Source organism: Petromyzon marinus, chromosome 51, assembly GCF_048934315.1.
Source record: "Petromyzon marinus isolate PM22_M1 ecotype Great Lakes invasive population chromosome 51, UKy_Petmar_22M1.pri1.0, whole genome shotgun sequence".
Taxonomy (NCBI): Eukaryota; Metazoa; Chordata; class Hyperoartia; order Petromyzontiformes; family Petromyzontidae; genus Petromyzon; species Petromyzon marinus.
The window spans coordinates 985,794-1,003,985 of record NC_133717.1 but is presented as its reverse complement, the minus strand read 5'-3'; the positions used below and the strand labels follow the sequence as shown (position 1 = coordinate 1,003,985).

The 18,192-nt window shown below is 52.4% G+C and overlaps 1 protein-coding gene across 4 annotated transcripts in view; it reads left to right on the top strand.

The window, feature by feature from the left end:
- The window catches only part of LOC116953344 (Na(+)/H(+) exchanger beta-like), an 81,164-nt gene extending 63,023 nt beyond the window's left edge, over window positions 1-18,141 (top strand). For 2 of the 4 annotated variants that reach the window (XM_032973467.2, XM_032973466.2), the window contains exons 12-14: window positions 256-354; window positions 987-1,068; window positions 1,606-18,141. In XM_032973467.2, the coding sequence (XP_032829358.2) occupies window positions 256-354; window positions 987-1,068; window positions 1,606-2,240 (816 nt within the window). In that variant the 3' untranslated portion in view covers window positions 2,241-18,141. Of the gene's footprint in view, window positions 1-255; window positions 355-986; window positions 1,373-1,605 lie in introns of all 4 variants that reach the window. The other 2 variants (XR_012947217.1, XR_012947218.1) reach the window with 2 other exon arrangements.
- The last annotated feature ends 51 nt before the right edge of the window (window positions 18,142-18,192 follow it).

Below are 18,192 nucleotides of genomic sequence, written 5' to 3'. Positions count from 1 at the left end.
TCAACCCGCCCCTGCCTACTGGCAGGCCGATGGCCGCTCGCGGGACCGGGCGCCGAGTCGCCTCGTGCCCGCACAGGGACAGCTGCCACTGGGGGTTGCCCTGCGTATACGCTGAGATGCGACGCAATGCGCTCTCGCTTACCAAGCCTTTGTTGAAGCGAGCCGGGCTCACAGGGCGAGGCGTGGTTACCGCGCGTGTCACCGAGCGGAGAGTTAACGGGGCGACTCACGGTCACCGTGCGTGTGCGCGAGCAGCTGGCGTCGTACAGCCGCCACACGCTGCCGCTGGACCAGGAGAAGCAGGAGAAGGAGATCCTCATCCGCAGGAAGCAGTTCCTGGACATGCAGCGTCAGGTGAGTGGCGCTGCACGCACCTCAGCCCATACCGCCGCTCTGCCTCGCAGACGTTGTCTTGGGAGCAACACTATTTATTACATCAACTCAACACAACATAACGTAACCTACACTCGGGTGTTGAACGCCCATCTAACCACGCTACGGCAGAACTCGACACGGTTCGCTATCCCGGTTCGGACCACGAGCTGGGTCCCGGACCGCGTGGCTAGAGGCTTCTTCAACCCGACGTGGATCTTCACTCGCCAACGGGCAGGGGCTGGCTCCGCCTCTTGCCCCGTCCACCTTCTAGCTCTTTCCCGAAGGCTCCCGAGAGCTCCTCTATACCACGTGACCACCCAGCGGCCCCCATCCACCGGTGGTCCCCCTCCAATATCATCCGGTCACGTGTCGGCAGGTCAACCGGCGTATCATGCCCCAACGTAACCCTGGTTGGCTGACACTCCCTCTTGCTTCCTCACTGGGAGCCCGCACCGCACACTGTACATGGTGCCTCTGCACTAACCAGCGCTCACCCAAGCCCCGCTAGTGCTGGTACTACGCCCAGTAACCGGGCTGCACATAATGACAACATATTTTCCGCCCCCGTGGCGCCTCCGCTGACCCCCCCCTCCCCCCATTCCGCGGAGCAGGATGTGAACCGCTCTCTGCTGTGCGTGCCGCCCATGCCGGGGACGCCGCCGACGCTGCGCCACCTCCCACGCCACTTATCAGGTCAGTGGCGCCGCTCCCAACACACGCGGCGGCTTCAACGTTCACACTGCAGTCACAGGATCGTCATTGTTACGTAACCAAACTGTTGTTATGATTGTTATTGAAAAAAAACTGCTTTATTTACTCAAACTATTGTAGAGCACTTTTCTTTACTGTATGTACTCTTTCATAACTATACGAGCTATCATTTGTGGCCAGGTGGCGAGATGCTAACGAACTCGCCTGGTATACAGGAGGACGTGCGTTCGATCCCGACTCCGATGCCTGCTGTATATTTGGAGATTGCGGTGTCTCTCTCCCCGTGGTAGCGTGGATTTTTCTCCCCTTTTTTTCCCCACACATTTAGAATCAACATCATGCATTTGGATTTGGCTGCTATAAATTTCCACATGATTAGCCACTTTGTTGGGCCGCTTCTGTAAAAGAGCTACATACCTGGTGAAAATAGTTTATAGTTTTAGTTGATAACTGCTGGGATGGGACCTCGTCGACATCGCGGCCGTCACGAGCCGGCCTCCTCCCTGTGTCCCCCCGTAGTGAGCGAGGATGGAGAATCCGGCGAGTGGGGCGGCCAAACCGTGCCCAAAATCGTCGTCGACCTGGCATCGCCGCTCTCAGGCGACGTCATCTGGGGGGTCATGAGCCCCCCGAGCAGCCCCGAGACCGACCCGGGGACCTTCTGCCAGAGCGGAGCGCCCGGAGGTTGCCCTGAGGTCAACGGCGGCGCCCACCCACGCCCCGGGGCCCGTTCGCAGTGGCCGAACGAGCGGCTCCGCGGCGAGCCCGAGGCACGGCCGCAGAAGGGAAACCGGACGGCCAACGGCGCGGACCTGCGCATCCCCACCACGTGCGAGGCCAACGGGGGGTCCGCTGCGCCCGCTGCTGCCACTCTGGGGAGCCGCGAGGCGAGGCCCGCGCTGTTGGCCACGCTGAACGCGGCGACGGGGTTGGTGGACGCACGCACGGTCAGGCCGCCGGCCTACGTGGGCCGCTCGGTGGGTGGCCTAGGCAGCGAAGACGAAGACGACGACGTGTTTGAGGAGCGGGCGGGGGCCGCTGGAGCCGTGGGGACCGCGTGCCGGGGACGTGAGCTTGCGGGGAGGGAGGTCATCCCTCTGCTAACCACGAGGTCCGTGTCGGACCCGGGGCCTCCGAGCGTCAGCGGGGTTTGATCGCCGCTCGCCACACGCCGGTATGTCCCTCCCTGTGTCGCCCTCCGCTCCAGCGAGACCAAGGCAGAGGAATCGTGGCTCTCCAGCGGTCGTGACGGCGAAGCGCAGCACCAGCGCGCGGTTCCTCGGCGCCGGCGACGGTGGGGAGCCAACGTCACGGTCGGAGGAGGAACCAGCACTCCCCCACTCACCCTCCCTTGCACTCGGGCAGCGCGAGCACCCGCGTGGTTTTTGCACTCCAGAGGGTCGGGGAGGTGTCGTCACCTGCTGCAGCCGCGAGAGCTTCCGGCAGTGCCAGCAGCAACCCCATTAGCCAGGTTCGCTGCCCTGTGTTTTGAAAAAAAAAATGCACTCAGCACTTTGAGCAATGCCAGGTCGATGTTTTGTGTTTTTTCTTCTTTTTAACAGATGGGAGATGAAGCAAGGATATATCTGGTTGTCTCTCGTCTTGCCCAGTCAAACACAAATAGCATATTCCGCAGCTTTCCCCGCTACACGCAACGTCACTCCAGTGCTGTATTTGCAAGTTAAGATAACAATGGAAGCAGGGGTAGACATTAGTCAGGCGTTACCGCGCCCAAACTCCCATCATGCTGTGCAGTATTCCATCGTTACTTGGAAGGGATCCGCTCCGGAGATGTTCGTGAAAAGTACATGTTGTGGATAATGACATTGGCTCTATGAATATCGTACCCGCAGCGTCTGCGGATGCTTGTAAAGCTTCAAGAAGTTCTCTTTATCTCGCTCATCACTTTATCTTTCGTCACTTTCTTTATTATAACTTTCTCATCACTTTCTCTCTCGGTGCGGTAGTCATGTACAGTTCCAGATGCGATCCGTGTATAGCCAATGAAATGCGCTCGGCTGTTAACGGCACTTTGAGCGCGCGTGGGCTCGGGCCGCGTCTGAATGAGCGCTCGTGGCCCTGCACGTGCAACTTGCTGCGCCGCTCCTCTTGTGATCGCCCGCTGGATGCCACGACTGCACTCGGCGGGACCTTAAGGGCATCATAGAGAAAATTATGACATCTCGCCTGGAGTGTGCGTCAGTGTGGTGCACTGCTCAGCCCCTTCCTCTCTCCCTCTCGCTGTTCCAGTTGCAGCAGCCACCCTTGCGTTGTGCGACGAGGGTGAATGGTCACGCTGGCCACATCCGGGGAGGTGAGAAATAAATCTGCGAGCAAAGAAAAAACCTCAGAGTTGTGCGAAATATCACGCAATTTGTGGAATCATACTAAATGTTTAACGGCAGACTTTGACTTTATAACATTTCACTCCAGTTTTCTAGCAGTACGATAATGTATTCCAGCCGAGTATATAAAAAAATGACAGTTCACTGATGATAAAATTATCTTGGTATTGTGAAGCTAATTCCCCAGAATGCAACCTCTAATGTAGAGGCGTAATGCAACGGGCGGCTGCTGGCTCCTGTAATCAGGGTTTTCCATTCTTGGGCTACAAGTCCAGGCGGACGACTAAGGAACGGGAATGTGCGGCAGTGCCAGTGCCTCCATCATCAGCGCATCGCCATCATCATCACACCCAGGCGGTGGTGGCTGCACTGCTGCACTTGGCAGCTGTGATCCAGCGCTGTGGAGGCAGCAGCAAGGGGTTGGTGGATCGCCGCACAGATGGGGTGTGAAACTCCCTTTACCCGTTGGGCTTCGAGGAGGAGCTGTACCCTGGCTCGCAGGAGAAGTCAGCACTGCATAGTGGACGATTCGCCATCTGTTCATTCCATCTGTATGGGGTGGGGGGGGGGGGAGATAGAGTATTGCCCCCTCGCATGCGTGAGTTTCTCTGGGTGCTGCGGTTTCCTCCCACTTAATAACAATACTTTGAATTTATATAGCAGTGTCATTCATGCCAACAGCATCCCACAATGCTGTACATTAATTATTTATAAGGACCAAATGCCATATACGTTTTTGGCTATACACAGTGCGAAAGAAGCCCAACACACACACACGTACACACCGAGCATTAGAAGCCCTACCACTCCTACCAAGCAAATAAAAAATGGATAAACAAATTCAGAAATGGCACCAAAATAATTAATAACAAGAAAGTTATCAATAAACACATCTTATCATTCATTGACTGAAAAAATATTACTTTATAATAAAACCCAATGCAGGACCCCTCTGAAAAATAGTCATTCGATGCTTATAACTAAAATTAATATTTTTATAATTTTAAAATATAATTAACTTGTGCTCCAACTGTTAACAACTCGGCACACCACGATAGCTGAGACTGGGAAATCACAGTGGGGGCTCGTGCAGCCCCCTCCACCATGACCCACCCAGCCCCCAGTGGTCATGGGTCTGGGCAGCAGTGGCGAGCGCGGTGCATTAGGACAAGCGCAGTGGAATGTGCCGACTACCACAGCCGAGGTGGCCCCCAGATGGCACCATGGGGACACAGCACCCCATGGCCACATCAAGCCACCCCGTGGCCACGTCGGGCCACCCCGTGGCCACGTAAGGCCACCCCGTGGCAACGTTAGGCCACGCAGGTGCCTCCAAGAACAAAAAGGTGGCTCGATAATGATTTTGGGTATCGAAACTTGGGAGGCAAGATGCGCTCTGCACCTTGGTCTCCAGCATCTATATATATGTTTTAGTTTTTTACCATAAACTCCCTGAGATGTCTGCAAATGTTTGCGTGTCATGGGTCCATGGAGTTAATTTAGAGCTTAAATATCGAGTTAGGGGATATAATCGGCACAATATCTTTACGGTAATGTGTTATATACCAGCACATGTCCACTCATGTGCTTTGTCACATTCGGGGCTATTGAGTGATGTGACAAATTCGGTGGAACGTGGCACAAGGCCGCCAGAGGTGCGCATCTTCATAATCACTTGAACCAGCAAATTGCGCCTGCTCCGTTCAAACGAGTTAGCTCGCCCTTTGATCACATGATATATGATAATACCACACGTCAACATGCTGCATGGTAGTTCTGTCAGCTTTCTTGATATAGATCACAAGTATAGTCTAACAATCCTTTAAAATTCATAATAAAGGTTTTTGAATTAGATCGCGTTATTTATAAATGTGTCGTAACCCTCCACCACCCGACACGGCCAAAAAGTAAAAAATGTCTCACGTTTACAAAGGACAAATAGTTCACTACTTTAGCCCACCGGTGTGTTGAAGAGTGAATCAACATCACTTAAAATTTGAGTACGACGTTTCGCTGGTAATTACGATTTTTAAAACTTTATTCAGTGCCACAGCGAAGAAAACAAAACAAAACAAAGATCGAGGGGCCGCCCCCTCCCGCGCGCCGCGAAGGCCCCACCCGGCCACCGACCCATCCGCGAGACCGGAATCACCCCCGACACAGCACTGGGGCACATCTGTGCATGGAGGGGCTACCTCCCCTCTAGCCACGCACGACCTTGCCCCCGGGCGCCAGTAAAGGCCCCCCCCCCACCATCCCAGGCCGCCCTAACCCACCCTGGGCAGTGGCCACTTCCACTTTTCCCGTGCGGGTTTGTGTCCCAGCCTCACCCGATCCACCTCCACCACCCTCTCCAACAACCTCCTTGCCATGTAGCACGTTTCCAAAGGGGACATCTGGGACCCCTCCAGTTCCTTCTTGCGCGCCTTCCATAAGGCTTCCTTTGTTGCGCCTATTATGGCCCACGCCCGGTCCCTGTCCTCCCCTCCCACTCCCCGCAATTCCCCCCACATAATGTCCCGTGCCGTCACCCTCGACAGCGCGAATCGGGCCAGCAACGGCTTGCTCCGCCTCCATATCTCCTGGGCAAAAGGGCACGCCACCATCACGTGCGCTGCACTTTCGTCCCCTCGGGCACTTGTGGGTGTGTGCCATTTGGCGGCTGTACAAAAAACCCCGCGTCTCAAACTTGTCCCGGACCGCCAGCCATGACAGGTCCCTCTGCTCCTTCGTGAGCGCCGCCGACGACACGTTTCTCCAAATTTTCCCGTGCATCTCCCTCCTCGCACCGGCCACCTCATCACAGGCCTCTTTCTCCGCTGCAGCCCGTACCTCCCTGGGGGCCCACCGGCCCCCCCACTGGTTCAGGCCGTGCTGCCCGATGTAGCTCCCCTCCACGTCGCTGACCCAGCCCCCCGGCCAGTCCAAAGGAACACTCCTCTCTGTCTCGGTCATCCCGAGCCCCCGCAGCCGCCACGTCAGTCGATACCGCATATAACACGCTGCCTTGCCCCGCGGCTCTGCGGAGAAGAACAGCCTCAGCGCGTTGCAAACAAAAGTCGATTTCAGGGTGTACCCCACATTTGGGGCACCCCTCCCCCCATTCCCAACCCGCAAACACATCACGGCCCTCCTCACCCTCTCCATCCCTCCCCCCCAGATAAACCTGAAGATCGCCGAGGTCAAGGCCTTAGCCTCCCTCTCACCAGGTGGGAAAACCTGCGCCAAGTGGTTTAGAGTTGGCAATATTTCCGTCTTCACCACCATGATCCTGCCGGCCATCGTGAGCCGCCTCCCTGCCCACTTACCCAGACAGCCCTTTGTCTTCCTTACCCCCTTCTCCCAGTTATTTTCCTCCATCCTATCCCTACAAAAGGACACCCCTAGCACCTTTATCTCCTCTGTTTGCAGACTCAGTTCCGGCGGCCGACCCTCAAACAGCCTCGAGTCTCCAAAAACCATCAACTCACTTTTCCTCACGCTAACCTTCAAGCCGGAGGCCAAGCAGAACCTCCCTGTCCCCTCCATTGCCCTCTATACCGATGCAACGCCCCTGCATAGCACGGCCACATCGTCCATATACAGGGTTACCTTCCCTTGCTCCTTGCTCCCCGGTATTATCACCCCCCTAATCATCTGGTCATCTCTTATTATCTGCGCCAGAGGCTCCATACACATAACAAATAGGACTGGGGACATCAGGCATCCCTGCCGTACCCCGGACCCTACTTGAATGATCCCGGAACGTTCCCCATTTATCAGGAGTCTAGCTCTGAGCCCCCCATAGAGTCGAGCCACCCACTCCACCAGGGGCCCACACACTCCCATCCTCGCCATCACCGCCAGCATATATTCATGTGAGAGATGGTCGAAAGCCTTGTCCAGGTCCAGGCTCAGGATCCCCAACGGGCACCCCCTCTCTCTCTCGCCTTCTATCGCCTCCCTCAAAACCACCAAGGAATCCGCGATCCTCCTCCCCGGGACCGCGCACGTCTGGTCCGGCCCCACCACCTCACCCACCACCTTCCCCAGTCGCCCCGCGACTATCCTTGCCAAGACTTTGTAGTCCACGTTCAGGAGGGTTATCGGCCTCCAACTTCCTAGGTCCTTACGGTCCCCCTTCCCTTTATAAATCAATGTGACCAGGCCCTCCCGCATATCGTCCGGCACCCGCCCCTCCAGAGGTTCCCTACAAATTTGCAGTATGTCCTCCTTCAGGAGCTCCCAGAATTTGATATAGAAATCCGCTGGGATCCCGTCCGGGCCTGGGGTTCTGTTCTTATTCAACCCCTTTACCGCCTCTTCCACTTCTCCCTGCAGAATTATTCCCTCTAGTGCCTCCGGATTACCAACCCTCTTCCCCAATGCCCTCAGCAGCTCCTCCCGCCTCCCCCCATCTATCCCTTTCCTCTCATACAACTCCCTATAGAAATCCTCCGCTACACTTATCATCCCTACCGTCGTCGTCTGTCTACCCCTGGTAGGGCTTACCAACTCCCTCATTGCATTATCCCCCTCCCTACCTGCTTTAAGGAAAAACCTTGTGCATCTTTCCCCTTCCTCTTTGGCCCTGACCCTCGCTCTGTATACTAACTGCCTAACCCTTCTTTCCAATGCTGAAGCTACTCTCCCTTTCAACTCTCCTATCCTTTCCCCCATCGGGAACCCTAGCTCTAACAGCCTGTACATCTTCTCTAACCTATTATTCCACTGCCTCAAATCCCTACCCATTCCCTTCCTCCTACTATGATGCTGAAATAATGTTTTTATCCTATCCTATACCTGGCCCCACCATTCCACCCTCGTGGGGAAACAGTCCTGCAATGTCCTCCAGCTTTTGTACTTTTGTACAAAGTCCCCCACCACCTTCTGGTCCTCCAACAGGCCCACATTCATTTTCCAAACTCCCTTCCCCCTCCTCGCCCCACCTGGGATCGCGAGCCTCGCCACGACCATTTTGTGGTCAGAGAGGGGAAATGGCTCCACCCCCGCACTTCCCACTTCCACCCTGGCAGAGACGAAAATAAAGTCAATCTGTGACTGCGTTCCCCCGCTCTTATCTGACCACGTATACCCGGGCCGTGCACCTTACACCTTCCTGAACGTGTCTACCATCCCAAGGTCCTCCATCAACTCTTTCAATTTCCTGGAGGAAGAGTCTAATTTCCTCCTCCCCTTCTCCGATACCAGGTCCGCCAAGTACATCGGGCAGTTAAAATCACCCCCCACGATGACGTCTCCTGGTGGTCAGCAGAGCCGCCAAGCTCTCCCACACCTCAGTCCTGTCCATGCACCATACCGGGGCGTACATGCTTACCAGTCGAAACTCCACGCCTTGGTAGGATACATCCACGCTGAGGAGCCGGCCCGGTATCACTCCTGGGTTTCTTCCAACCTCATTTCCCTCCTGCCTAGGAAGGTGACCACTAAGGTACATCGGTTCCCATTACTACCCAACCAAACGTAGTGGCCGTTCCAATCCTCCAGCAAGGTTTCCGGACCCAGGGTATATTGTAGGTGGCATTCTTGGAGAAAGATCACATCTCTCCTGGTGGTCTCCAACAAGGTCATGATTGCCCCCCTCCTTCCCTTCCCCTTCATCCCTCTCACGTTTATAGACGCCATGGAAATATCCATGCCGAGGTGAGCTTTATTCTGTTTCCGATTCCACTGCGCGCTCGCCCCATCCGCCCTTGTCCCCCTTCTCTCTCACTTTTTTCCTCTCCTTCAACCTCCGGGGCTTCCCCCGGTTCAGTCGTCCCCCCCCCCCCCCTCCGCCCTCTTCCATCCAGACTCCTCCGTGTCCGGCGAGGAGCCTGAAAGGCCCGTGTCATGCTGGGGGGCAGTCCCTTTCAGGGCACTAGCCAGCTTCCTCTTTCTTCCGGCCGTTTCCTCCCATGCTCCGTCCGCACCTTCCTCCACCCGCTGCTCCTCCTCGCCCTCCTCCTCGCCAATTACCTCCGCCCAGTCCCCCACGGGTTCCCGGGTCTTCTTCCCTGTCTCCCCTCCCCTCCTCCACACCCTCCCCCTCCTCCACACCCTCCCCCTCCAGTGGTGGTATTGTTTCCCTCCCCACAGGTCCCCCCCCCCCCTCACCCTCGCCGGGGGGTCGTGGTTCCTCCGCCTCTCCTCCCTCTTCCCCACAAAGCTCCCGGCCTGATTCCCGTCCAGCCGTCTACTTCTCCGCCTCCCCTGCTTGCCCATTCCGTTATGCCCGCACCCTGTTGCCATAAGATTCTGGGCAGGATCTATACAGGTGCCCACTGCTTCCACAGAGGTTGCAACGGGCCGCCTCCCCGCATTCCTCCACCGTGTGGTCCAGCGCCCTGCACCTATAACAAATCCGTGCCTCGCACGCTGCCGCCAGGTGCCCCCTTCCTCCACACCTCCTACACAATTTGGGTTGGCCCGCGTATACGACGTAGCCCTTGTTCCCCCCAATGTTCAAAGTGCTCGGGATGTGCCTCAGAGACCCCCCCTCCATCTTCAGGCGCACCCTCCACTGCCTGGCCCCAGTCCATATCCCCGCCGCGTCCTGCACCCTCTTGCAACCAGACAACAACACACAGTGCTGCCTCAGCCACACCTCCACATCCTGGTCGGGTAGCACCTCGTTGTATAGGAATACGGTTACCACCTTCGTTTCCAGGTCTGATAGCAGTCGCGTCCTCATGGAAGTCAGGGGCTTCTCCCCTGCCCTCTCCTCGAAACGGGTGAGGAAGTTCTTCAGCAGAAAATTTGAGTTAAAACTCACGTCAAACGCTCTCCCCCCTGGCAGAGCAACCAGGCAGTAGAGGTCCGCCGTCTCCACCCGCAGCAGCCCGAGCATCACCGTCCTCACGAAAGTTGTTCTGTCCAGAGTCACCTCCTCTTCCACGTCATCCTTGAATTCTACCCTTACGCAGTTGTGCCTCCTGGCATGCGTCGGCGTCAGGCTCGCCCCGGCTCCACTGCGCCACCTCCCCGCTCCTCCGCTGGGTCTCCCCGCTCCCACCGGGCCAGCATTCGCAGTCCTCTCCCTCCACTGCCCCTCCCACGGCCCCTGGGTTGCTGGTATCCCTCCTGCTCCTTCCTCCTCCTTCCTCCCTACTCTGCTCCGGGGCCCTCCCTCCCTTTCCTCCCGGCACTTCCCTTCGTTCTCTTCTCTCCTCCCTCCCCATTCCCCCCATCCCATCCACCCTCTCCACGCCCTTCCCACGTTGCACCTCAGCCAACACCTCCCCCGCTCCAGACGGGCCCGCGCCGTCCCTCCGGTCGCTCTCAGCTCCCCGCGCACCCTCCATAGTCCGTGGCGTACGCCGCGTCTCCGTCTCCTTCCCTCGCCGTCTCCATGCTCGTTGCAGTGGAATCACCTCCCCCGCAACGCGTGTGGCTCCCCCACCCTCCGGCAGCAAGGCCACCCCAGACCGCCCGGCCTGGGGCCCTCGCAAACCCCGGGGTGGCTGGAGAGTCCACGGGACGCCGACGTGTGCGGCAGTGGTGCTTCAGGAAGAACAGGAACAGGAACGAGTTTCGCTGGTAATTACATCCAGCATCATCGGGCGATTTGCCAGAATGGTAATACCCTCACTTGCTCCCGGTCTTAAATAGAGCAGCAGGGTGACGTCATCATTTAACGTATTCAGGTGCAGCGATTTTAGGCGGAGGGTTTTTTTTTGTAATTATATAATCGATTGGTAATCAGTCAATGGTCATGATTAGCAATGAGTTGTTGATTAGTAATCAGTTGTAATGTGTTATTGTGATTATATGCTACGTTAGTAATCCGTTAATTAGTATGCGTTTCCCCTATAAGGAATTGTAGTATGTATTATTTAATAATACGTTTCCAAGCCGCACTAAGCCTGTAGCTGTCAGAGCGATTAAAGTTATTTCTATTTCTCTCAATTTCAATGGATTCTCTAATTAGTCTTTGCCAGTAATAATTCGTTTTATACAACACTTCAAAATAATTGAGAATAGCAAAGTTCCAAAAGTAAATATTAGCTCTAACGAAGCAAAAGCCTTAAGAGAGCTCTGTGTAAATAAAGATATCCAAATCCTGGCAGCTGATAAAGGCCGCACTACTGTAGTGATCTCACGAGCCGATTATGATAATAAAATTAGACATTTACTAGAGGAAAGTACCTACATTAAAATTAAATGAGATCCAACTAATACTTTAGAACGTAAGACTACTGAAATAATTGCAGATTCATTAATCCCTAAGAATGAACAATACCAAATTAAGCCAAGGGCCTCAAAACCACCTAGACTGTATGGGCTACCAAAGATTAATAAAATCAGCATCCCATTACGACCCATAGTCAGTACAATTGGTTCTACCACATAAATTAGAAAAATATATAACTAAACAAATACAGCCCTACATCGGTACGACATCTTCATTCATAAGAAATTCAGAACATCTTGTGAATGTGATTAAAGATATTAAACTTAATCCTAATGATATTCTGGTAAGTTTTGATGTGATTTCTCTATTCACTAAGGTTCCAGTGAACGAATCGCTTAAATTACTTGAGACACTAGTAAAGAATACAGATTTACCAAAAGATATTCCGAAACTTGCTGACCATTGTTTAAATAACACTTCTTATGGAGAGGGGATTTCTTTAAACAAAAGGAAGGAGCAGCAATGGGCTCTCCTTTATCTCCTGCTATAGCAAATCTGTACATAGAAAACTTGGAAATAAGAGCACTTGCCTCTAGCACATTAAAAGCATCTTTTTGGTTTAGATATGTGGATGACACTTTGGTTGACTGGCCACATAGTAAAGATACACTTAATGATTTTCTAAATCATCTCAATGCACAAAACCCGGCCATCCAGTTCACCATGGACATGGAGGTGAATAACACACTCTCGTTCCTAGATATTTTGCTTGGACATGGCCTAAACGGTAAAATAACACAGCGTTTACAGAAAGCAAACGCACACTGATGCCTATCTGAATGCAGATTCGCATCATCATCATCCAGCTCAGAAATCCTCTTTCATCAAGACGCTCATACATCGGGCTAAAACAGTGTCAGATGGTGAAAGTCTAGTGAGAGAGATCAAACACGTTAAAGAAGCATTACGACAGAATGGCTACAATAATACTCAAATTAACAGCACTGAATGCCAAATCACGATCGCAAAGCAACACTGGTGAAAGCGATCAGATTGTTAAAACAATTAAAATTCCATATATCTCAGGAGTAACTGACAAATTAGCCCGTGTTTTGCAAAAGCAAAACATTACAGTAGGATTTGGTACAGTACACAAAATTCAAAATCTAGTATCTTGCACTAAAGACGAATTACCTAAATTATCAACAGAAGGTGTATATCGGATTAACTGTTTATGTGGCAGATGCTATATTGGATAGACGGGACGTAACACCAGCATAAGACTAAAAGAACACCAAAGAAATATGAAATTATCTCAAACACAACTGTCAGCAGTGGCAGAACATGCTTGTCAACAAGGACACTCAATTGATTTTGATAACGTTGAAGTGTTGTGTAAAACGAATTATTACTGGCAAAGACTAATTAGAGATCCATTGAAATTGAGAGAAATAGAAATAACTTTAATCGCTCTGACAGCTACAGGCTTAGTGCGGCTTGGAAGCGTATTAAATAATACATACTGCAATTCCTTATAGGGGAAACGCATACTAATTAACGGATTACTAACGTAGCATATAATCACAATAACACACATTACAACTGATTACTAATCAACAACTCATTGCTAATCATAACCATTGACTGATTACCAATCGATTATATAATTCCAACCCCCCCCCCCCCTCCGCCTAAAATCGCTGCACCTGAATACGTTAAATGATGACGTCACCCTGCTGCTTTATTTAAGACCGGGAGCTAGTGAGGGCTTTACCATTCTGGCGAATTGCCCGATGAAGCTGGATGTAATTACCAGCGAAACGTCGTACTCAAATTTTAAATGATGTTGATTCACTCTTCAACACACACCGGTGGGCTAAAGTAGTGAACTATTTGCCCTTTGTAAACGTGACACATTTTTTACTGTTTGGCCATGTCGGGTGGTGGAGGGTTACGACACATTTATAAATAATGCGATCTAACCAAAAACCTTTATTATGAATAATATTGGTCGCGAAAGCCTACTTGTTAAATCCTTTAAAACATAGAGATAGAAAGTCAATCTGACATTGAAGCATCGTGTGTCAATCGTGAGCTCAGGTAACTGCCATTGATGAACCCACACTTCAAGATGCCACACCCCATCGTGAAGATACCGCAGTGCCTCAATCATCGACTATCGCTTCTTGTGGAGCCGTGTATGGGGAGCACAGATTACGATTCAATGGTTTGCAAAACAAATTTGCAAACCATTTGTTTGCAGATGACGGTGTCCTTGTGGCGCTATCTTGCACAGGCCCAATCGGAACGTCGCGGAGAGCTTCACTGCGGCAATGTGGTCACTAAGACATCAAGAAGCTAAGAGGTGCGATGGTGCTGAAAGCCATCCTACGGAGTTCCATCGTAGAGAGAAAGCCATAATCTGTGTACACGAAGTCCTTTCGGGTATCTGGGAAACAACCATCGCCGTTATCTGCGTTCTGACTGTAGAACCGGACAACCGCCCCTTGAATGCCTCGTTCGCGTTTGGTTGCTTGTGGGAGAGGCTGCGGTCATCACGTGGTATAGCTTCTCAAGCCAACGTTTTATCGGCAGTGGCTATATCTGCATTTTCTTTGGTTCTTTCGGTAAAGTCACGTAGAATGAGAATAAAATAATAAATAGATAAAATAAAATAACACAATAATATTCTCTTATTGTGTTATTTTATTTTATCAATTTATTATTGTATTCTCATTCTACGTGACTTTACTGAAAGAACCAAAGAAGATGAATCCTTGCAGTCACGAAAGCTTTAAATCGAAATTTTATATCTGCATTGTTATAGGGCCCTTTATAAGCACCAAAATCAGGAAGATACGCAGGTTCCAGCAGCGCCATATGTTGTCTATCCTACGTTCTATCCTTCGTTCTGTCCTACGTTATATCCCACGTATCCACTCGGCCGAGAGATTGACCAGCGATAAATTGCTGGGCAGGGTGGCCAATTGCTGGGCAGGGTGGCCAATTTCTGGAGATTGAAGTACGGCACTGCCGAACCGGCATCAGCTGCGATGAGCGGGACGTTGCGAGGATCTCAGACGATCCATCCCATTCCATTGCAGCAGCTCGGGACTGGCGAACTCGACCGGTGCAGCCGGTCACGAGATCGTCCCCTAGCCGTTGGAAAGACCGTAAATAAATAAACACGAATGCACCGTGGCCTTCCAATTCCCTGGCTGGCAGGTGGTAGCTCAACAGGAGGATGAGCGAGAGAGAAGCGGAGCACACGGGGATTGGGACGGCCGGACGGGTGGGGATCCGAATCTTCATAGCGCCCGACAGAGACAAAGACGCCCACGTGTCCGCTTACCCCTGACAGGGACACAGACCAGGTGTCTGCTTACCCCTGACAGGGACACAGACCACGTGTCCGCTTACGCCTCCTGCCTGCGGTCACTGCGGAATGAATCTGTCACAGCGGGATCGGTCTCGTGAGCCACCAACCCTCCTGCATCACAAAGACCATACATACCCTTACAAACAATGAAACCGAGGATAACAAAACCACTAACTTCAAGCTTCTGAGACAGCCAACGCCCTTTTGACAGCCATCTCAGAGCAACCCTTGGGCTAATGAATGAATATTCTGTGGTTCTTTCGGTAAAGTCACGTAGATAGAAAAACTAATAACAATAAAATTATAAACGAATGAACACAATTGGTAGGAATGAGATCGACTGAGAAACAATACCAAGCAGAAGATACTAATGGGACATAAAATTATTGATGATTGAATCAAATCACGACAGCTCGTCCGCAGGGATACATCATCACATACCAAATTATAATGAGTGGAAAGAGATGACAGGGGAGAGGTAGGAGTGTGGAGGGGGGTAGAGTGAGTTGAGAGGGGAGAGGTAGGAGAGTGCGTGGAGGGGGGTAGAGTGAGGGGAGAGGTAGGAGAGTGTGTGAAGGGGGGTAGAGTGAGTTGAGAGGGGAGAGGTAGGATAGTGCGTGGAGGGGAGTAGAGTGAGATGAGAGGTTGGAGAGTGTGTGGAGGGGCGTAGAGTGAGATGAGAGGTTGGAGAGTGTGTGGAGGGGCGTAGAGTGAGATGAGAGGGGAGAGGTAGAGTGTGTGGAGGGGGGTAGAGTGAGATGAGAGGTATAGTGTGTGGAGGGGGTTAGAGTGAGATGAGAGGGGAGAGGTAGGAGAGTGCGTGGAGGGGAGTAGAGAGAGAGAGGCATGAGGTAGGCAGAGGGAGTCCATGGATGAAGCTGAACACAGCGAGTGGGATTTTGTCGTGGATCCGGGATGTGATTGGGAGGCGATGGGGAGAGGCGGCCTCGGTCACAGCTTTGGGTGGAAGTCTCACAGCGGCCTTCTCGAGCATCTGGGCTTTGGTGACGAGGACTACGAAATATATTTAAGATATATTCTTAGCTCTTTCGGTAAAGTCACGAAAGCTTTAACTCAATATTTAAGATAGTTATGCAATCGGTAATAATCGTATTATTTTATGCAATATATACCTTTGCATTACATATATACTGTAAATGTTAATGTAAAATAGCAATGCATGCCCCTTTGTCGATCCGCTGTTGTTTGAAGTGCATCCCAGTTGAGGTTGTTTGACCATACTTCACCACGCTGGTCCGTGTGGCCTTGGTGATGTGACCCAAGACCACTTCAGGTATCACTCGCACACTGAAGGCAACCGTTGACTGCCGGGGGCTTCGAAATTTCTACGACGCCGGATTCGGAGTTCAGTGCGCGCGATCTGCTGCACCACCGCTCCTGCCCGTATTTCACGGCGTGCGTGCGCGGGCTCTCGTCGCGGCGTGCGTGCGCGATCCGTGTACACGGTGGATGCTGCGTGGTATGAAGCGTTTGTACTATACACGTGTTCACGTGTTCACGCGCACACGTGCACACGCGCACACGCGCACACGTGTACGCTCATTGAGCTGTACGCAGCTCGAGAATCGTTTTGTTCAAGTGTTTTTTGTGTATCTATACACGTAGTGTACGTTGTTGTGAGTCAAGCCCACCAGACGCCAAGTAGACATGAGAGCACCGGGTGGCTGTGTGCCGGGATCCCTGTGGTGGTGGTTAGGGGGGGCTTCTGGACTCGAGGAAGCACCTCCCCCACCGCCCAGGGGGACGACCGTGCGTGCGGACGCTCGAGAGGTGTCCCGTGCAGAGGAATCTTAAACTGTTATTCTAAATGTGGTTTGCGGTAAGCAACAACGTAGACTCGGCTTGTTCCGTCTGTGTGGGATAGGGCAGGGATCGGCAACCTGCGGCTTTGGAGCCGCATTTGGCGGCTCTTTGGCTGCCCCCTTGCGGCTCTTTGGCTGCCCCCTTGCGGCTCTGTGTTAGCAGGCAAAGCTCCACTGAGCTAGGTAGCTCTTTTTTTCAGAAGCGACCTGGCTATCACAAATGATAGCTCAACGAAGTGGCTTATCATCATCAGCGTCACGTGCAAATGTAGAGCATCAGCCAAATCCTCTAAACGCGTGGTGACATTGATTATAAATGTGGAGGGGAAACCCGGAGGATCCCGAGAAAAATCCACGCGACTACAAGGTCGCGTGGATTTTTACCCCGATGGATTTTACCCTCTGCAAACCCAAAGATCCCCCGTCTAGCCTTAACAGACTGTTGGGGCAAGTGCTGTTAGCGTGCAGCTGTGAAGGCCAACACAGTGGCACACGAGGGGGTGAGTGACCACTCGACCTAGGGGAGGCCCAGGACCGGTTCAAATTCGCGTCACTGGTGGTGTTGGCAGTCAGTGGGAATCAAACTCGGGTCGCCGGGTTCGTAGCACAGCGCGCTAACCGCTACACCACCGCTCCCCGCTCTACTATACACATACCATGTACGAGCGCCATCTGTTGGTGGACGTTATTTATTTTTTACGTTTTCTAAATCGGAGGTTATTTTTTGCCATCAGCCGTATCGAGAATTGTCTGTCCTGCTTCTGTCAGTGTTCCGATTTGTCCTGAGATACACAACAACATCCATCCACCCGTGCATGGCGATCCGTGTATTGGCTGCCGCTGATGATCAACCATTGTTTTTTAGTGTTTAGTTTGTTGTCCTTCCCCCGCAGCTCCGATTTGCACGGTTGCCTACGTACGGTGCGAAAAAAGTTGAACACATACATCATACATACAGACAAACATGCAAGTAAAATGTGTATTCCCTCGCTCTCGTAGACTCAAGAGACGCGAGGAGGAACCACAGACCGGAAGGCAGCAGCCACACGATAGCCCACACCAACAATTGCCCAAGCTCAGCGGGCCTCTACATATGCGATGTTATGGGCCAATGAGCGAGTGGTTTCATGTTGGAGGAAAGCGGAGCACGCGGACATCCCCCCCCCCCCCACGCGTGTTAGCGGGAACACACACCCTGTCCCAGGGCTCTGCAACCTTTCAATGATGCAGAGCAACATTTGTGTTTGTGTGTTTGTCTTTGACCAAAATTGTTCGAGAGCCGCATCACACGGCGCAGAGCGACTTGTACACAGACATAGCAGCAGCGGGTACACAGCAAGATAACAGCAACAGCATACTGTCACTTGAATAAACAACAGAGGCGATTGTAATAAACTGCGTCTATTTCGTTGTTTGTCCTCGTTAGCTATTCTTTAACAACACAGT